A 21,783-nucleotide genomic window follows, 5' to 3' on the forward strand; every position below is an offset into this window, starting at 1 on the left:
AAAGATGAATGTGTATAAATTCAATTAATTAAATGTTCTGTTTTGATAGTTCATAATTGTGTGTTCAGGTTGGTAAAAGTTACTGACCTTGATTTAAACATTTTCTTCATCAAATTATGTGTTCAGAAAATGAGTGACAATAACGTGGCTGAAGAAAAGATGACCAAACCACAACTCGGAAGATGTAGAAGCAATGACGTTTCTTTCGGTCCGTCCTGGACGGACACACAACTTGATAATGGTTCTGGACGGACCAAAATATCATCGCTTCTCCATCTTCTGAGTTGTAGTTTGGTCATCAAATCGTGTGTTGTACATCATGTTAAATATTATCACTGATGCATAATATATACTGTACATGTACTGCATTTCTAACTCAAGTGGCAACCAGAGAAACACAGCAAGTAACCAGCAAGTTAACACTAACAACGACCTAATGTCCAGTATCACGTCTGGACTTGTTCAGGGCTTGTTCAGGTAACGGTACATTTATTGTGCAATATTTGGATATAATGATGCATTGAAGTCAAATGGGATAATCTTTACACTACTGGACAACAGATTTCTTTTATTGACACAAACTATAGTTGTGGCTTATTATTATATTAGTAATTTATTGCTTTAATTTACAGTACTTATATTTTGTGATTTTCTTTGACCTGAACATATATCATAAGTTTTAATTGTATAAAAATAAGATCTGAAATCCATTGTCTTCAGTATTTGCTGCTCCTTATTTGTGTGTGTGGGAATACAGGGGACAGGGAGGCGGACAGGCTCGGTATGACAATGCAGGCGGTGCCGGCCAGAATCAGATAGTTACCAGCATTGCTTCAGCTGTCATCAAAGGTTTATTCAGGTAGCTGGGCATGTCATATTTGTCCTGAGAATATATGGCTTTTGTAATATAAAACAGAAAAAAGATTGATTTGGAGATTAAAATATTGTGCAATATTTTTTTAGTTTTATACAATATTGAAAGTTTTATTTATATGTGTGTAAGAGAATTCTGCTAAAATTTAATGTGGACAAAAGAAAACTTATGGTGGTAGAGAGAGAGAGAGAGAGAGAGAGAGAACAGAATTGTGTGTAAATGTACTGTGAATGAAGAAGTTTTGGAACTGGTAACCTGTTTAAATACTGTACCTCAGATGTGGGATTGATAAAAGTGAATTTATGCACACAAAGTTGCAACCAGAGGAAGTCGAGAAGACCAGGTAGTCATCAAAAAGAGTGGGCTAAGCCATTACACCTATATATCACTTGGAAGGGATATGAAGGATAAGGATTTAGGATAGGCTGGGGATAAGAATGGTGCCCAACCATTTGGACGGTTGGGAATTGAACACTTGCCTACAAGAAGTGAGGCAGTCACTGCCATCCAATCCAAGTGGTTGGACATGAATGAGGGAAGAAAGCAGTCTGAGGCAATGAAAACCCAGGTTTCAAAGAACAAGTTGGGAAGAGATATCTCGAGGGCTGCATGAAGGGGTGGTTGTGGCTCCCATCGTGTATGAATACGAGACACTGGTGTGGCTGCAACTTAAATGACTAAGCAATATCAGTTTAAAATATTTGTGATAAGTATATGTGATCTTTAGGTGAATTAAAAGAGCAAGGATAAAGATGACCTTCAAAAAATTTATAAATTATTGAATTGTGGTGAAAGAATGCAGAGATGGTATGGTCTTTCTGAACGAATGGCTGATGAACATTTATTGAAAAATATATTCAAGTAAATGTATGGGTAGGAGGAGGAGGAGGAGATGAGGACCAAAACGTATAGGCAGTCATGGTGAGAGGGAGGGAAAAACTGCCACAGAGTATGAATGTTGCGCCTGAAGTGGAACATATGATGATGACCAAACCACATACGTAATAATGGAACATAATACAGTATGTAATTTTAAAGGGTGCTTTTAGTATCTTGAGAAAATGTTTGGTGTGTGTGTGTGTGCGCGTGTGTGTGCGCTTTTCCCATAATGCTCCCTTTTATACCTGGCTACTGCCTTTTTGTTCTATGAAAATGAGAATACTGATCAGTACAGCAATGATTATAAGACACTAATACTCTCAGCATATTTTACTGACCGTGATTGCTCAAACATTGTATAGCAGTGAAGGTGGGCAGGGCGGAGGCATCGCTGCAGCCATGCAGAAATCTGGAATGAATCAAAACATGCTGGCCGGTATTGCAGCTAGTATTTTTTCTGCATTTATGAGGTACATGTTTTACAAACCCAAAATTTATATTTAGACATCAGTACAAGTCATGAAAACAAAAAAATGCTAGGATATCTTTTAAATTGTACAGTTTTCTTATAATTGTGTAATTTCATATAGATTCAAATTATAATAGTACTGTATGTCTATTTTGTTTGTAATTTACCGATGAATTTGATTAAATTATAGTTGGGATTTGCTTTTCTTTTCAAACAAACAGCAACAACCAAGCAAAACAGAATGTTTATAATGCCCCGCCACCCGCCAACGATTCTGTTATTGCCAATGTTACTACCAGTGTTATTAAGGGGCTGATCAGGTATGTGGTCAAATACTAGATGTTTAGTTGACTACAAGAAAACTTTTTAGTGGCAAAGTTATTGTGAATAAAACAAGATTCAAATATAATTGATATAAATTCTACACAAAACTGAGATAATGATGAGGGGATGTTCTTTAAGATCATGACGGAACGTTTATATATTTTGTTATTCCCAAGCCCTGGCCAAGGTAACATAAACCAGCTGCAGACAACTGGTGTGAATGAAGGCATAGCAGGAGCCATAGCTTCAAATGTTGCTAAGGGGCTCTTCAGGTACTGCGTTTGTAGTGACTTAAATACTCTGTCCAAAATTAAATATGGAATACTGTATTTGTCATTAAGTAATCCTATAAAGCAATAACTGCCAGTATAGTCATGTAATATACAGGATGAGAGCTTATTGAATATTCAGTGCTTTAGTGAGAGCTACAAAATGATCAGTATATTACTGTCAAATCGTATTCTTTTGGTAGTGGTCATGAAATGGATGGAGCGTATAAGGGTGCATCTCCAGCTGCCAACACGGAGCTGGTACACTGTGTAACAGCCAGTGTTGTCAAGGGCCTCATAAGGTACTTCAGGATATGTTAACGTATTTAAAGATGAAGTTAGCAATTCTGCTATATTGATGCTGAAATATATGCAATATTTTACATGAAAATTGGGATATATTAAATAACAACATTTTAAGTATACAGTATACTGTATGCTTCAAAAATATTTAAATGAAATTGCCATTTCATGTATATGAATTTTTTATGCAAAGTAATTTTCTAAGAAATAAATTGAGTAAAGAAGCCTCATTGGTGTAACTGCAAACTTTTGAACAGTCATAAAATGGTGTTTTTCCTCCACTAGCAACAATGTGGAGGAGAGTGAGAAGGCAGGAGTGAGTGACTCGGTCATCGCAAAAGTGGCAGCCGATGCTGTTCGTGAATATACGAGGTACTTGAAAACTCTCAAACTCCTTTTACACGTTAAATAGATGCAGTGGGGTAGTACATCTTAGCTCAGCCCGAGGCAAAGATATGCACTTTAAGATTACCAATCTGTTTACTCAAAGTAAGATTTTATTGGAAGGTCAATAAATTTTGTATGTTTTGTATATGTCTGTATACAATATAATACAGTATGTGAATATTTAAAATTTTAATGTTTTGGTTTCAAAATTTTATTTTACTTTTTAATCAGAAAAGTGAGAACAAGTTAGTGATCTAAGAGGCTGCCCCTGACATAGAGCTGTTAGTTATGCATACGTTATTTTCTTTGCTTATTCATCACAAGTATCAAGAATGGACCTGATGCTGCAGTTTGTTCTATGCTCTTAGAAACTGTTGAGTCTTCAGTCTTTTGGCTACAGATTCATTTTTTTCCAATAAATTCCTATTAATGTGGCCAATATGAGCTCTGAAAAGCATGTTATCATTGGTCACAGTGGCTCAAGAACAGATATAAGTTGTTGGTCACATCTGACTTATGTTTTTCTCCAAGTACTCTATTAAACTTGATAATTAGTCAAGTATATTGTGGCACAAGTTTTTTCGTTTTTTTAATGGAGTTAGTGAGCTTTTTTCATTTTATAAAGGCAGCGTTGTTTATGAATTGTATCACGCTTGTCTTTTGTGAGACGATGCAATACGAGACATTATGTACTGTACAGTGCTTGTTTGTGGAATACACTTGTGCCGTCATATATGTGCATTCTTATTATTAAACTGCTTAGCAAATTTAAACCTTTTGTTTGAAGGAATAGGTATTTGGAAGATATTATCACTAAAGTACTGAACTTTGCCTTGGACTACATTATTGATAAGACCACTATAATAACAGTATTGATAGGACCACTATAATAACAGTATTGATAGGACCACTATAACAACAGTATTGATAGGACCACTATAACAACAGTATTGATAGGACCACTATAGCAACAGTATTGATAGGACCACTATAATAACAGTATTGATAGGACCACTATAGCAACATTATTGATAGGACCACTATAGCAACAGTATTGATAGGACCTCTATAGCAACAGTATTGATAGGACCACTATAATAACAGTATTGATAGGACCACTATAGCAACAGTATTGATAGGACCACTATAATAACAGTATTGATAGGACCACTATAGCAACAGTATTGAAAGGACCACTATAGCAACAGTATTGATAGGACCACTATAGCAACAGTATTGATAGGACCTCTATAGCAACAGTATTGATAGGACCACTATAATAACAGTATTGATAGGACCACTATAGCAACAGTATTGATAGGACCACTATAGCAACAGTATTGATAGGACCACTATAGCAACAGTATTGATAGGACCACTATAATAACAGTATTGATAGGACCACTGTAGCAACAGTATTGATAGAACCACTATAGCAACAGTATTGATAGGACTATAGCAACAGTATTGATAGAACCATTATAGCAACAGTATTGATAGGACCACTATAGCAACAGTATTGATAGGACCACTATAGCAACAGTATTGATAGGACTACTATAGCAACAGTATTGATAGGACCACTATAGCAACAGTATTGATAGAACCATTATAGCAACAGTATTGATAGGACCACTATAGCAACAGTATTGATAGGACCACTATAGCAACAGTATTGATAGGACCACTATAGCAACAGTATTGATAGGACTACTATAGCAACAGTATTGATAGGACCACTATAGCAACAGTATTGATAGGACTACTATAGCAACAGTATTGATAGGACTACTATAGCAACAGTATTGATAAGACCACTATAGCAACAGTATTGATAAGACCACTATAGCAACAGTATTGATAGGACTACTATAGCAACAGTATTGATAGGATCTTTGTAAAAATATTGAAGATGTAACTACTGTAATGTGCTGTACTGTGCTCTATAAGGCACATTTTTAAAAACCACTGTAAATTTTTATCCAAGAAAATTTAATACACGTTTTGTAAAGATTTGTAATTTTTTTAAATTAAGCTTTGTTTGCATGAGCCTCAGTCGGAGTGAGCAAACGTGAATGCTTTAAACATCTCCGTGTGTGTCTCAACGTTAAACTTTCTCTTTGTATTGTTGGGCTGATATTCCTTGTGGTACATTGTTATTTTTTCGCGGGGATTCCTTCAGGTGTATTATATTGAAAGTAGCAGTAATCCATAGGTCTGGTCTCTGGTAGGACCATACAGTGTGCTAAGTAGCTACCCAGTGGGCACCATTAGTTGAAAGCTACCGACGTTACATAATTTTAGAATGTAATGTCAGTTGCTTTTAACGAATAGTGCCCACTAGGTAATGGTTGGGAAAGTTATTGTGTCTAAACATTTAATGATTATTTTAAAGTTAATTTAAGATATGTTGTGCACATTTGTAAGATTAGAAGATCTGAATAACCCTTACTGTAGCAAAGTTAAATGTAACATTTTAAGAGTGCCTCTTGTCTGGAACATGATATCTGACAGGGTTAGAAGCAAGACTGACTCGCCATTGTAATAATGCACTGTAATGTAATTCTTGGCAGAGAATAGTTTTGATATGAATTGTTTAAAATTCATTATCATTTATAAATTGTAGTCCTTTAAGTGAAATGACACTAAACTTTACTTCACGCTCATTCAAATTGATTTAATCTAAGAATACATAATGATGTTCCCTTAAGTTGTGTGTGTACCAGTTTCAGTTTAGTTCATTTATTATGGACCCCATACTCATCTTGTGGGCGGTAGTGGAAAGGGTTACAGAGTTTTTAATTTAATCAAAACACTATTTTGTATATTATGGGGGGTGAGTTTTATTGTTCTGCACCGAGGTGAATTATAAGAGACTGTTGAATCCATTTTTATCAGTTATAGCGGGATAACTTTTCTTGGTAGATGTACAAAAAATGGCTTTGTCAACAGCTATTAAATTTCCCATAACAGTCGAGTGTCAGGCAAATTTGATGTCTTTGTAAGGACAAGAGGCACAATATAAGTAAATATATAATGAATTACATATACAATACTGTACTGTATTGTACATTGAATTTAGGAAAAGTTTAATGTTACTCATTTTACATCTATAACTTTCTGAAAAGAAACTATGCTTCATTATGCATGTCTACTATGTCATTAATGCCATAGGATGTGAGGCGGTAAGTAAATGTTCCCCGGTGTGTGTGTGTGCTCACTGCTGGGCATCTCATATTTACGTTATAAATTGTGGAATTTTTGTTCTTAAGTCTATAGTATTTGGTTCCATATTTATTGTGTTAGTTATCTTGGTCTCTTCATGTTGGCAACTCTCCTATCTATCTTTGCTCAAAATTTCTAAGTCTCACGGAGAACCAATCATAATTGAGACAAAAATGTCCGTATTTCTCAAGACTATTGTATGTGTACACTATTACACTTTGGAGTTTTGCCATTTTCTGTGTTTATTTCTCTTGGTGAAATTTCTAAGCTAATTAAATTTTGTCCAAACTCATCAATTGCCTTCATGCATGTGCATGTAGTATATGTTTGTGTAAATTCACTAGTATTTTCAAGTGCAAGCTTATAATTCAGCTACTTCTTTTCATTCATAAATTTGAAACTGAAGGTGGTTCAGTGCACTATGTATCTAAGTTAATATACTCTACAGGGGAGGACCTTGTCCTTAAGCAGCCCGTCCTCCAAAAATGGGGTGGTAAATGTAAGGAGACAAATAAGTGCAATTATGTACTATTCATAGCAGTTAGTAATTGTACTTATTTTCACTTAGTATTAAATCGTACTGTCAAATATATTGTGAATATTTGAGTTTACCTGAAAAACTGAATAGAAAACCACAACCTCACCTAACCGTCTTAGTTTTTGAAGATAATAATTTTATTGCTTCTTAATTACAATTAGTACTTAACCTATAGCTATATTGATATTACAGTTTTATAAAACTAATAAAACAAAACTAAAATATATCAATAAATTGTAAAGTAACTCAGAATATTTTAAAATTTTGTATAAAATCTATATTGTTTAATAAACCTGAGAAAGAAATTCCTGATATTTAAAACTTGTGTATTGCAATTTGAAATTGAAAACGTCGTCCTAAAATTATGATTGGCTTAACAGAAAACGAGGAGAATTAAATCGGGGGAGGGAGTTGGGTAAATGTAACAGCCCCATAAGTGCAATTATGCACTGCTTATTACAGTAAGAAAGTGTACTTATTACACATAGTATAAAATCGTACTGTCAATTCGGAGGATGGGTTGCCTTAAGAGTGAGCTCTGCCTGAAGGACTTCTCTGCTCGTGAGGATTATGCAGTATTAAAGAGACTTGATATAACCTTATATACACAACATTAACATAACATATATGTGTGCATATATATATATTTCTGGGGGGAGCCCCGTCGGCTCCCCGGAGCTTTACCGGCTGATATGCTAATGTCAGACTTTGGCATCAGTCATGTGTATGGAGTTCTAGGGCCTACCGGGGACCAGAGCCAGAACCTGGCCCCCTCAGAGAGGCAAGGGGAGCAATGGCCTATAGAAACCCCCATGTGGTTGGAAGCATTCTATGTCTGTCATCGACCGGGTCAAGCATCCAGAAAGGTAAGCATTCCAAAACAAACCCCTATTCTGGTGAAAATTGCTACCTAAGCCGAACTAGTGGATAGAACTCTTCAACAGAAAACAAGGAAACTAGTATGACGTCGTACGTCACCGCGCCGCTGTCTGTGCAGCTCCCCCCTCTCTGGGAGGGGGAAGGGGGAGCACCAGACCTCCCACGCCGGCTATCCACCCATCAGTTCTTCGGCTGATGCTATAGGCAATGGTTATGTGCTCCGGCTCCAGTGGTTGTTTCAGCACTGTACCTAGAGTGTGGTGTCTGTTTTCTAGGTGGTGCGTGAGCCGGGAGTGATTCTTCAGTACTCGGGCTGCATGCGCCTAGGGTTCCCTTCCCTAGGTGCCCTGTAAGTACTGCCCTTGGGGCCACCTTCCACAAGTTCCTTGGGTCCTGCCCCTGCTTGGCTGTTTACTGCTTGGTTTTCGGCCGCTCTTTGTGTGCTCGGGTGTTCTGTCTCCCTTGTTCGCCATAGAGTAAGGGGCAGTGTTTGCACTGGTGGGGCGCGGGGTACTGTGCAGCTTGTCTTTACCAATCATAGCGGCCGGCTCTGTTCCGCTTGGGTATGCTGTCCTCTTGCGGGGTTTTCTTTTTCTTTTTGTTTATCTACCTGGTGGGGGGGTCTGCCTTCGTTCTTGCCCCTTGTGTCCCTTGTGTTCTGAGTATTTTCTGGTGGTACCCCCTGCTAGGTCCCCGTGAGTGTACACGTCCCGGGGGTTCAGCTCTTAGAAAGTTGTTTGGTAGCTTTGGGTGCCGGTTAGCAGTACCCTGCCTGGGATTACCTGAGCGCGAGTCCTCTTAAAGTAAACGCTCGGGACCCTGGGAAACCCCTGGGGGCGCGCGGGTCCGATGGATGTGACCCCAGAGTCCCCCCCCTCGCTTCCAGCGAGTTTGAGGGTTGCTCTCACCTTTTGTCTCTGGGTGACTCTGTTTTGCCTCCGTCTGCTGCCTGTGGGGTCGGTGACACCTTCGACCCGGAGTCCTGTGAGTTTGGTTGCTCGTTGTGGCTCGGTTACCCAGTTGTGCTAACAAAGCGGGTGCGGGCAGCAGGGGCGTTGCACTTGAGCCTTGGTGGTGGCAACGTTCTCGTGGTTTCCTCCCCGGGAGCCCCGGGGCTGCCCCGTTGTAGTTCGTTTTGGGACTTGGGGGTGTTGGTTGCTTCGGTTCCATCCACGCCCCCTTGTCTTTCCCCTGGTTCACCCTTCCTGCCAGCATCCGGTTCCTTACCGTCTGTAGGTTCGGGGCGGGGTTTTTGGTGGTGTTGAGACGCGGGCAGTCTCGGGGAATTTCCCTTCCGGGGTAGTGATGGGGGCATTTGGGCCTGTTCCTCCAGCCGTGTTGTATGAGTCTGCCAGTGGGCTCCCTTCCTTAGTGTTTTCACGGCTGCCCCGGTTTTCTGGTACGGCTGGGGCTTTGGGGGAACGGCTCAGCCCCGGGGCCTGTCGTGTAGGTTCCCGGGGCTGGGGAGGGGCTGACTTGGGGGGGCCTTGGCCCCGTTAGACCCCGTGGGGGTTTTTATCCCCCTCTAGGCGGGGCTTGTGGTTACGCGGAGTGGGGTCTTTCCTCCCCACTCGCCGTACATGCTGTTAGACGTCGGCCCCTCCCCGGGCTCGGTTCCTTGGCCTTTGAGTCGGTTGGTTCCGTCCTGTGGGTGGATGTTCCTCCCCCCCTTTTTGGGACGGTGTTTTTGTCATGTTTCCCCGTTCGATGGGGTTCTGCGTGACTTCTGATCTCGGGTGCGCCTGCGCCTTCGTGTGCCTTCGGGACTAGTGTTGGCTTCTGTGTTCTCGAGGGTACGGGAAGCTTTTTCGCTACTTCCCGCATTCTTGGAACGTCTGTCGGCTCCTCGTACTTGTCGCCCTGTTGGGCTACTTGTCGCCCTGTTGGGCTACTTGTCGCCCTGTTGGGCTACTTGTCGCCCTGTTGGGCTACTTGTCGCCCTGTTGGGCTGCTTGTCGCCCTGTTGGGCTGCTTGTCGCCCTGTTGGGCTGCTTGTCGCCCTGTTGGGCTGCTTGTCGCCCTGTTGGGCTGCTTGTCGCCCTGTTGGGCTGCTTGTCGCCCTGTTGGGCTGCTTGTCGCCCTGTTGGGCTACTTGTCGCCCGGTTGGGCTACTTGTCGCCCGGTTGGGCTACTTGTCGCCCGGTTGGGCTACTTGTCGCCCGGTTGGGTTCCTTTTTGGGCTCTTTGCTTCTTTGGCCGGTTTTATTGTTCCTGCTTCCTCTTTTGGCTACTTTTCTCGTGCAGTAGTCCTGGCTGGCGCCTTCCCTCAGGGAGGGTGTGCGGTTCGGCCAGCGTGTTATGCGCATGCGCCGTGGAGTTTGTTTTGGTCTGGGCGGTGTTTCAGTGCTGGGGTTTTGCGCCCTTTTTTTTTTTTGCTACAGTGCTTCGCCTCTCGTTCTTCTCCCTGGCTGCGGTATGTGCCCCTTCGCGCTGGGGGTGTCCTGGTTCCCAGTTGTGGGGAGGACACCGCGGTTTTCCCTGTGTCATGGGTGTGGACCGCCTCCTTCGCCTCTCCCTGCTCTCCTGCGGGTCCGGCAGGGTCCGGCTCTGGCGTCTTCACCTGGCGGTGCTCCCAAGTTCTTCTGGGCACGGTTGAGTCGTGTCAAGTTCGTGCCACCATTCGCCAGGTGAGTTTCTGCGGTCTGGCGTCTTTTGGCCGGGCGCTGGATGCGGTGGTGTTTATATACCTGTCTTTATTTAGTTAGATTTTTGTACAACTGAGACCGTTCGCACACCAGTGACTGTCCCTTTATCACCCCTTCCTGTCCCCCTCATGTGCATGTCCAACCCATGCTGGAGTCATTCAGGGGACCCTCCTTTTTTAATGTTGTGAGGTGTGGGGGTTGTAGGGTTGGTTCTGTACTCACCTGGTGAGGCTCCTGGCTGTGCTTGCAGGATTTGAGCTCTGGCTCTTGGGTCCCGCCTATCTGGTAGAACTTGCGGGATAGTACCAGTGGAGTGCAGTGGTGCTATTGGCACTTTTGGGGAACACTGTATTACCATCAGTGGTCTGTGCTTGTTACACGACCTACTTGCGAGCATAAGCCTTCTTGCTGGTTCGTTCGTGGACTTCCAGGGCGCACTGGCCTGTTTTTGTATGGCAGTTCCGGCCCGTCCTGGTTGTGGGGGTATGTGGGCCGGTGGACTGCTGCTAGCAGCTGCCTGGTGGGCCATCCTCTGGCTGGTCTGGCCTGACCTTGGGCCGGGCTTCAGGTGTAAAAGAGCTCCCAGTACCTCATCCAGCAGGTATCGAGCGGGGTTTCTCCGCCGTCGGTCGCCTGGTGCAGGTTTCTGGGCCTGCAGGGTTTTGTCGTATCTCCGTTGGCCCTGTCTGGGGTCTGCCGGCTCCGTTCTCTGCCTTTGCAGAGGGGAGTTGCTATTTACATGTTGCATGTTGCAGTGGTGCCTGTTGCTGCTGCTGCAAGTGTGCATTGGTACCGTGTTTCACGGTGGCGTGTCCTTGTTCCTGTGTCCGGTTGTGGAGTGGCACTTTGCTGCCGTTTTGTGCCTGGGGATTGCGTGGGGTTTTTGTCCCTGCCTGATTGTCCACCCCTGGTTGTTCTCCTGGGTTTTTTTGTGCTTCTGCTCTTTCTTCCTGCCTCCTCTGCAGCAGGGATGTTCTGCGTGTGTTCTTAGGCGTTGGTCAGCCTGTGTCCTGTGATGTGCTTCTTTGTCTCGGTCTATTGCGGTTGTTCGTGCCCCTTGGTTTGGGTCCTGTTCTGGCGGCGACCCTTCCGCCTTCTTTGGTTTTCCTAGCTTGCCCTGCCGTTTTTTTTTTTTTTTTTTGGTGGGGGGGGGGGTTTCTTGCGATGTCTCGCGTTGGACCCGTCGTTTCTGAACTCCTGGCGGGCTTGCATGCTTTGGGGAGTTTTTCTGTTCGGCAGACGTTCCATCTCCTTGTGCCGCCTGGGTTTTGGTGGTCGCGCCCGAGATCTTCTCGCGGCTCCGCCTTTTTCCTGGGCTCGGGGGGGCCTTGTCGGGGCTGCTTATGTTCTGCCTCGTGGTCTCGCCTCCGGTTGGTGATCGGGTGGCTTCGTGGTAGGTGTCCCACCTGCGTGCTTCTCTTGGCGGCAGTATGGGTATTTTGGCGGTCCTTCCTTTTCCTGTCCCTTCTTAGGTGGTTACTCTTGTTAGCTTGGTTTACTCTCGGCTTGGTTTTCTAGTGGGGGTTGGGGGCCGTCGTCTTGCCACATACTGTCGCCTCTTTTCGTGCGGCGCAGGCGGAGCCGCTTCAGCTTGCTTTCGGTCTTGGTGTTGCTTCTGCACCGTTAGTCAGCTGTCTTGTGCGTCGTTTCACCTCCGGCCTGTTCGTGTGCCGCTTGCACCATCCTGATCTCTGGTCAGCGTGCTCTATCTTCTCCTCGGTTGGTAGTGCCCCTTTGGTTCCGGTGTGTTTTTTCGTCGGCTCTTTCCGTTGGGCCTTTGCCTCTGGGGGTCGGTTCGCTGAGTTTTCTTGCTCCTTCGGTTTTAGCGTTTTGGTTGTTTGATGGCAGCAGTCTCCATCTTTTCTGGCGCGGGGTGGGGCTGCTGCATTCTGGAGGGGTCCAGGGTTTGTTGGTGCTTCGTTGGTCGGGCCGGGGGTGTGTCGTTTTTGTGTTCAGTGGCGGCCCTCCGCTGTTGTTTGCGTGCCACGGCGTTTGGGTCCGGAGCGCGTTTTGCGTTGATCCGGTTCTGTTCTTCCCGGTTCGCGGGTGATGGTGTCCTGGGTGGTCAGCCGTGTTCTTGCGGCTAAGCTGCCTGTGTTCTTCCCTCATGTCTGTGGCGTTCGTGGCTTCGCTGCTCTCGCTGCCGTCTGGGCGACGTGGCCTTGCAGTCTTTCGGGCATGGATTTTTGGTGTTCGTGCAGGGGCCTTGCTGCTTGTGGTTCTCGTGTTGTTCCCGGGATTTTCGGGGCTGTGGCGCCTTGGGTTGGCGTTTGCTGCCGGTTGTCTCGCCTCCTTGGGGGGTGCGTGGTGTCCGCCTCCCGGTTTTGTCCCTTTGACCTTCCTCTGTGGGTAGTTAGCTCCGGGGAGCCGACGGGGCTCCCCCCAGAAAACCAGCGTTGAATGTAATGAAACGCCATTTTCTGGGTGAGACCCGGAGGCTCCCCGGCAACCCTCCCTCCCTCCGGTCGGCGTTTTTCGCGTGTTTTGACATCCAGCCTCAGAACTGATGGGTGGATAGCCGGCGTGGGAGGTCTGGGGCTCCCCCTTCCCCCTCCCGGGGAGGGGGGAGCTGCGCAGACAGCGGCGCGGTGACGTATGACGTCATTCTAGTTTCCTTGTTTTCTGTTGAAGAGTTCTATCCACTAGTTCGGCTTAGGTAGCAATTTTCACCAGAATAGGGGTTTGTTTTGGAATGCTTACCTTTCTGGATGCTTGACCCGGTCGATGGCAGACATAGAATGCTTCCAACCACACGGGGGTTTCTATAGGCCATTGCTCCCCTTGCCTCTCTGAGGGGGCCAGGTTCTGGCTCGTGGTCCCCGGTAGGCCCTAGAACTCCATACACATGACTGATGCCAAAGTCTGACATTAGCATATCAGCCGGTAAAGCTCCGGGAAGCCTCCGGGTCTCGCCCAGAAAATGGCGTTTTATTACATTCAACGCTGGTTTTTTTTCTTGCAGAGATGCTGCAGAATTACTGTAGTTCTAGTTCTGCTATGGTTGTATATTAAATACTTCAAGATATTAAATGCTTAACAACTATCCAAAATTATAATAATGATTAATTTTATTGAGGAGTTCATGAACTGTATGCATACTGGTGATTTGGTTGGGGTGAATTGCAGACAAAAATATTGAATCATTGCAATTAGTGGAAAACCCCATGAATCATCACTTATATTTACAGATTTACAGTCATGCACAGAAAATGTATTGACCAAATTCGGTAAATGTTTCATACATTTAAAGAACATTAATATACTCCATGACTACATACACCTAATAACTTTGAATCTAGGGTCAGATTGGTATTAACAGATAAACACTGGGAAGATGGGCTACCACGAGCATAATTCTCATCCTGTAACTACACTAAGGGAATTACACACACAGGTAGACAGCATGACTTTTGATGGGAATATCCTGTGTAACAAATCTATTTAGCTTGTATAATAGGGCTACAGGGATTTACAGGAAAGAGATGGTTAGGCTGACTGCATCTGTTTGGGACATAAAAAAAAAATATTTGATAAGAGTCCCACACAAGTGGGTGTTCTGGAGGCTATAAGATACAGATAGGGTGACTAACTACTGACACAACGGTAAAATGACAGGGAAGATGAGTATGGTATATGAGGCAATGTTCAATATCACACTGAATAAATGTTACTGAGTGTCACAGGATTCAGTATAAGCACCAGTAATGTTGACTTAAAAGTTCTAGGGAATATAAAAGATATAGATGACTGTCATGCCCTTCAAGATGACTGGAACAAATAAGTGAATGGAGCAAAACGTGGCAAAACATGTTTTGGAATGCCTACCTTTCTGGGTGCCTGACCTGGTAGATGAGACATAGACTGCTTCCAATTACACAGGGGTGTCTAAAAGCCATTGCTCCTCGTGCCTCATCTGAGGGGGCCAGGTTCTGTCTGGCTCTGGTCCCCAGTAGGCCTATAACTCCATCGATTGACTGTTACCACAGTCTAATATATGCACATCAGCCTAGTACAGCTCCGGGGAGCCGAAGGGGCTCTCAACAGAAAAGCACATAAACAAAATTGAAAAGGTGCAATGACTTACAAGAATGTAAAATCAACTTCATTTCTATGTTCTCTCTTAACCCCCAATGTACCTTTTTGTATATTAATAAATAAATAAATAAATAAACATGGTACCAAATGGTTTCCAGACCTAAACAAAAAATAGTTACAGTATGAGAAGAAAGTACAGTTGTTAAGATAGTAAGCCAAAGATAGTAGATGAAATAAATGAAGCAATATGATCACTATATGCAAAATTGTGACAAAAATTATCAAAGTTGACAAGGAGAAATTTTAAAACCTTTAAAAACAAGAGGCCACAAACTCGAGGTAAGAAAACAAAGGTGCTGAAAAATATTTGGACAGTTCTCATATGAGAACAGAATTCTGGATAGTTGGAACAACTTATGTGAAAGGATGGAAGATGCCAAAATCATCAATAGTTTCATAGTGTCATATGACAAATATTATGTGGCGGGCAGACTGCCATAAACCAAGCAAACTGCCATAAAAATTAATGTAGTTACATCCTGTAACTACATTAATTTTATTACACACAAAACCATACAACATAAACATCACAAAACATAAAACACATGATGAAATTTTCAGCAAACTAGCCTCGATACTGACTTTTGAAATGTAAATTAAGAGTATATAGAAAAGTGTTTAGAGGAGAATTAGAAAATATCTTTGGAAGCTAGACAGAAGTAAGGCAATTGGAGCAGATGGAACCTCATCTTGGGTACTAAGGGAATGTGCCCCGCTGCAGATTATCTTCCAAACATCCTTACGAACACGGAAACTTATTTGACGTGTGGACAAAGGCAAATATAGTACCACTCTTTGAGACTGGCAAATGTGGTAGTAAAAGCACTAGAAATAGTACTAAAATTCAAGCGGCCAGAGTACCTGGAAGGTAATGACATAATAACGAAGAAACAATTTGGATTTTGAACAGGACGGTGTTTTGAACAAATCAACTTTCTTTCTACAGTAGAGCCACAGAAATATTACAAGAAATTTCTTGTACTATTTCTGTGTTACAGAAATATTAGCTGACTAACTCCTGAGTACCTACCCTGCAAACACACAACGTAGCGGTCCCTATGATTCCCTTATTACAACTTCTAACAAGATTTAACAACTTTATTACAACGTTTTTATATGATGTATTAGAACGTTGATACAACTGGCTATATATTGGTTGTTACAATTGTTAGGTGTTAAAACTCGTTCAAACATTGTAGCAACGTCATAGTTTTGTTGTGTGTTTGGCAGTTAATACTGCTAGGTGAACAGATGCTTTAGGTGAAAGGAAATGTGCCCAACCATTTCTGTCCCGCCCCGGATTCAAACCTGGAATTCTCAATTGCACATCGATAACAAACTTGACTGTACTACTGGGACCCTCAGTATTACTACTGGGAGCCTCACCAGAGAGTTCAGAGTTCCGTAAGTAGGCTTGTAGATGATGCAAAGTTTCTAGGGAGAATCAGGGACTTAAATGACTGTATTGCCCTCCAAAAGGACCTGGACAAAATGAGCGAGTGGAGCAATGCATAGCAGATGGAATTCAACATGAATAAATGTCACAAAGGAATGAGGAACAGAAGACAACAGACCTCACTTAACTTACATAATACATATTATGTGAAAAGATATGAAAAATCTTTGACAAGGAAGGAGATCTGGGAGTGGTTCTGGATAGTAAACTGTTGCCAGAGGATCACATAAAGGGCAGTGTGAGAAGAGTGTATGCTATGCTAGCAAATTTTAGAACCATGTTTGACTGTTTGGACAGAGAAATATTAAAGAAACTTCATACAATTAGCGAGACCAAAAATGGTGCCCATATCTCAAGAAGTACATGAACAAATTAGAAAGGTTGCAAAGACATTTTACTAAGTGGCCCCTGAAATTTAAGAACATAAGCCATATGGGGAGAGGCTAGAGGCATTGAACTTGCCAAAACCAGATGATAGGAGGAAAAGAGCTGATGTTATCTTAGGGACATTGTCAACCCATGTCCGTTATTTTCTTTTTTTTAATCAACACTGTTTGTCAACCTATTGTATTTGTGCTGCTTTTTCAGTCATGTTCCCCCTTTTTTTTTATCTTTATTTGTATTTGTTCTCTACACTTTTTATTCTTTATGCTCAATTAGTATTAAGTTCTAGATATTAATGTTTTTCTTGCCCGAAACGCATTGCATAATAGTGGCTTTAGGCATTGTATGTACTAGCTCTATCTATATGTCAATCCATTAATGTAACATCACTTGTATGTATATACCTTACCTGAATAAACATCTGAATCTGAATCTGTTATGACTACATACAAAATAATAATAGGAATTAACAAAATATACAAAGAGGCTTTTTGAAACTTGGAGATTCTCATTTGCAAACAGAGTTATGCAAGAAGGCAATGGATACCAAAATTATCAGTATTTTCAAAGCATCATATGACAAAGATTACTGGAAAGATGGGACACCACAAGCATACTCTCGTCCTGTAATTATACATGGGTATTTACACAAAACACACATAATCACTCTGAACTTAGGTCTGTTGTTTGAGGTATTTGAAAATTAAGAAAGATTAACATACTATTTGTGGAAATTTCCTAATATGATGTACTGTATTTACAATGTTCATAAATATTAATACCTAATGTCTGGCACTGATTTGTTATGGATTTCATTTGTACAGCACCTTTTATATGTGTGTCTCCATTCCTTCCCTTTTGTCATAATTTACTTTTGTAATTTCTGATTTTGCTAGTGGGAACAGGGGCGGCCAAGGGGGCGGTGCTGGTGGCGGAGATTTTGTGTCGAACATGGCAGCATCAGTTATTGGCAATCTCTTCAGGTAGAGCTCATGTACTCCGATATTTTACTTTTAGATTTTTTATTCATATGCTGTACAGTATTCAATACAATATTACAGTAGAAATGACATTACTACTAAAATGGATATTAGTATGTATGTGGATATAATACTGATTTATGGGCATAGCATCTTGGTATCAGTGCTTTCTGGTTTACAAATTATCCAAATTAACTCCTATAGCGGTGACTCTGGTCAGTCAACCACAGAGAGGACTGGTTTCGATACTAGGATGGTTTCGGGGATTGTTGCCAACGTAGTCAGGAATGTCAGGTATAGTACTGGTACTGGCCTTATTTCAGGCATAGGTCACATACACTCATGCATTATATAAACATTTTGCCTCAATTGTTTTGAGTATATGATGCTAGATGATTAAAAACTTTTGACACCATAATCATATTTGTACGAGACAAAACAAATGTTGATGTTGTAATTGTTTTTGTATAAGGCAAAAACAAATTTTGTTTAAAATATTTAATGCTTTTATATTTCCTAATTTCTATGTGCTTGGGTTGGTTGCATTTAGGGGTCGGCCTCAGGCACCTGGAGGTGAGGCCGATGGTGTCAACGATGATATTGTGGCAGCTGTAACATCCTCGGTCATCAAGGAAATTGTCAGGTAGCGGAGGAATGTTGTTAGTACAGTATAGACGTCTGTGATAATAGCTGTTTAAACTAAAACATTTGTAAATGTGACTGTCAAATATATTTGAATGGGTTTGTTTATACAGTGACTAAAGTGACATCATTATATTGGAAGAAAGGAAATGGAACTAATTTAGGTTATGTCTCTATTTCACTGTAGTCAAGACAGTGAGGGTAAAATACTTCCATCAAATGATGCAAATGCAAATAGCTCGATCGTCAGTGGTATCGCTTCTAAAATCGTCCAGAATATAATGAGGTAAAATATGACATGATCTTTTGTATTATTGTGTACATGAAATATACATTACTGGTACATTACATGAGTGTACAATGATAAAATATTTTAAAAAATTCAAATGAAATGAAACATTTCCCCCCAAAAATTTCCTAAATTGCTGTTATGCAATATTACAATTTTGATAACAAAATAATCTTTGAGCATGGCAAGTGAAATTTGACTACTGATAACAAAACAATAAATAACTCAGATCACAGAGGCCTACTGCAAGCAGGGTATTAAGACTGATTTGTTATAAATACCATACTAACATTTAATCCTAGTGATGAGAGTAATGACGAGAGAGTGAAGGCAGTCCAGAAAGGAGAGGTTGACAGCAGCTTCTTGAATGGGATCATCTCCAGTGTGATTAGTGGAATGATTGGGTAGCCTGGACCATTACTTTATTTGTTCTATTGACGTATTATGATACATATGGCTAACATAATATTCTAATATATTTGTGACTAATAAGAATAATTCCTCTGAAGTGGTTATATGCTAACTTTTTTTTTCCATTCGTGCTCAACACTGGAATTCCCAGGTAACTGAGTAACATCTGTTCTGCATGATGTTAGTATTAGACAACTGTTGTGTTCCTCTGCATGCTTTTCCTGCTTGGCACTTAATTGTGTACTCTCTTTAATTTGCTGACTGCATTTTACAGAGGCTGAAGGCTGAGATGGAGAGATGACAGTACTTAATTATTTTGTGTTTATAGAAAAGTTTTGCTTATACAGTAGTCTGTTTTGTGTATGCTCATTAGGCATGATTTGATGGGCATTCTTTTTCTGCATCTATTTTATTTTGTATTATATTTACATTTTGTTACTTGGTCCTCACTATCAGTGGTCGACAAGGTGGAAGTGGAGGTGGCGGTGGCGGTGCAATTAGCAATAATCTGATCTCTGGCATAGCTTCTCAGTACATCGGTAATTTGATCAGGTAAGTTATTTCCTTACAAATTATTTACACTAGCTAATTTATTGTCTTGCAATAGACACTTTAATTTCTAGATATTGCCTTTTATAAACTTTGAGACATTTTGTATTCTTATGAATTGCTACACATTAGTGTTCATCCAACTATTCATCTATCCATCTATGTGTTGAGAATTTATTTAAGTTACCTTCTCCAAACAATGTTGTGGCAAAGATATACCCATATGGAAACAGAGCCAGAAAGAGATGTGGGTTTGCTTGTGCCACCAATATTCTTGGCACTTTTTTAATTTGAAACTACCTGTACTTGTATATAATTAAGTGTCCATTTAGTGTCTTAAGAATAATAGTCACTCTGTTTTCTGTTTCACTACAAATGCATTTTAAATGAGTTGCTTCCGTTTGTTTAAATTTTTTCCTTTACAATGAAATAATACTTTTCTGGAAGGGCATCATTGGTAACTCCCGCATGCTGTGCACAGGTATATGTAATTGTCAGACTCTCGGTACCATGCTAGACTCTTATCAGTTCAAGAGAGCCAATTAGAGACAGTACTAGAATTTAGTCCACTCATTAGAGGAGAGGGAGAGCCTTGAGATCTAGGATCACCACAGTAACCAAGAGAAAGACCACCAGATAAGTAGAATTCTCCAAAACGGACAAGTTTATGGGTCATACCGGCTATGTAAAGAATCACTACCCGAGGCGAACCTCTGATTCGTCACAACTGATCACAAGATCAGGTGTGACGAATCCCTGGTGGGAATCCCTGGTGGGAATCCCTGGTGTGACGAATCCCGTGACAAGGGCCACGGATCCCTGGTGGCCCTAGCCACCAGGGATCCTGGGTGGCCCACCCTAACATTCATATTTGGTGTTGCCGTATCCAGTACTGTGCTGCTCTACTAGGAGCAGAGTCTTCATTTCAGATAAGTACTCGCCTAGTTGTGCTTGTGGGGGTCAAGCTTTGGCTCTTTGGTCCTGCCTCTCAACTGTCAATCAACTGGTAGGTCTTGGTCTTCCTCTAGACCTCTACACGGGATAAGTGTAGGTCTTCCTTTGGGCATAGTTTTGAGTAAGAGTCATTACTGCTTTTGTTCCTTTAAGCTTCACATGCATGTAAAGATGATTGGAACAAGTTAAGTAAGGTGGTGCCAAAACCATCAATAGTTTCAAAGAGTCGTATGACAGAGTGCTGGGAAAATGTAACACCACAAGTGTAGGTCTCATCCTGTAACTACACTTAGGTAATTACCTTGTGTGCGCCATGTGTTTAGTGTTTGCAAAGAACCAGGGCTTTCTTCCTTGGTTGCCATTATCATTGCCCTTGACTTTAGCCAGGGTTATTTTCCCTGGGGAGATTCATGTGCACTCTCTTTTGAGGCTCATTCTGTGGAGGGGCCTTGCCCTGGGTAATGCTACTCCACAGGTCCCGGTGTGTAGGGTTGACCATTCTCGTGTGTTCTGGCTGCATTCTTGTTGAGCCTTTCTTATTGGGGGAGGGACACGGTGTTGTGTAGTGTCGCAGACACGGTGTTGTGTAGTGTCGCAGACACGCTGTTGTGTAGTGTCGCAGACACGCTGTTGTGTAGTGTCGCAGACACGCTGTTGTGCAGTGTCGCAGACACGCTGTTGTGCAGTGTCGCAGACACGCTGTTGTGCAGTGTCGCAGACACGCTGTTGTGCAGTGTCGCAGACACGCTGTTGTGCAGTGTCGCAGACACGCTGTTGTGCAGTGTCGCAGACACGCTGTTGTGCAGTGTCGCAGACACGCTGTTGTGCAGTGTCGCAGACACGCTGTTGTGCAGTGTCGCAGACACGCTGTTGTGCAGTGTCGCAGACACGCTGTTGTGCAGTGTCGCAGACACGCTGTTGTGCAGTGTCGCAGACACGCTGTTGTGCAGTGTCGCAGACACGCTGTTGTGCAGTGTCGCAGACACGCTGTTGTGCAGTGTCGCAGACACGCTGTTGTGCAGTGTCGCAGACACGCTGTTGTGCAGTGTCGCAGACACGCTGTTGTGCAGTGTCGCAGACACGCTGTTGTGCAGTGTCGCAGACACGCTGTTGTGCAGTGTCGCAGACACGCTGTTGTGCAGTGTCGCAGACACGCTGTTGTGCAGTGTCGCAGACACGCTGTTGTGCAGTGTCGCAGACACGCTGTTGTGCAGTGTCGCAGACACGCTGT

The 21,783-nt window shown here is 42.4% G+C and overlaps 1 protein-coding gene across 5 annotated transcripts in view; it reads left to right on the forward strand.

The window, feature by feature from the left end:
* The window catches only part of LOC123749573 (calpain-A), a 267,048-nt gene that overhangs the window by 80,307 nt on the left and 164,958 nt on the right, over window positions 1-21,783 (forward strand). For 2 of the 5 annotated variants that reach the window (XM_069303392.1, XM_069303395.1), the window contains exons 8-19: window positions 382-477; window positions 758-859; window positions 2,116-2,223; window positions 2,444-2,542; window positions 2,723-2,818; window positions 3,019-3,117; window positions 3,404-3,490; window positions 17,624-17,710; window positions 17,912-18,001; window positions 18,258-18,350; window positions 18,537-18,635; window positions 19,506-19,601. In XM_069303392.1, the coding sequence (XP_069159493.1) occupies window positions 382-477; window positions 758-859; window positions 2,116-2,223; window positions 2,444-2,542; window positions 2,723-2,818; window positions 3,019-3,117; window positions 3,404-3,490; window positions 17,624-17,710; window positions 17,912-18,001; window positions 18,258-18,350; window positions 18,537-18,635; window positions 19,506-19,601 (1,152 nt within the window). Of the gene's footprint in view, window positions 1-381; window positions 478-757; window positions 860-2,115; window positions 2,224-2,443; window positions 2,543-2,722; window positions 2,819-3,018; window positions 3,118-3,403; window positions 3,491-17,623; window positions 17,711-17,911; window positions 18,002-18,257; window positions 18,351-18,536; window positions 18,636-18,940; window positions 19,043-19,505; window positions 19,602-21,783 lie in introns of all 5 variants that reach the window. The other 3 variants (XM_069303393.1, XM_069303394.1, XM_069303396.1) reach the window with 2 other exon arrangements.

This window comes from Procambarus clarkii, chromosome 50 (genome assembly GCF_040958095.1).
Source record: "Procambarus clarkii isolate CNS0578487 chromosome 50, FALCON_Pclarkii_2.0, whole genome shotgun sequence".
Taxonomy (NCBI): Eukaryota; Metazoa; Arthropoda; class Malacostraca; order Decapoda; family Cambaridae; genus Procambarus; species Procambarus clarkii.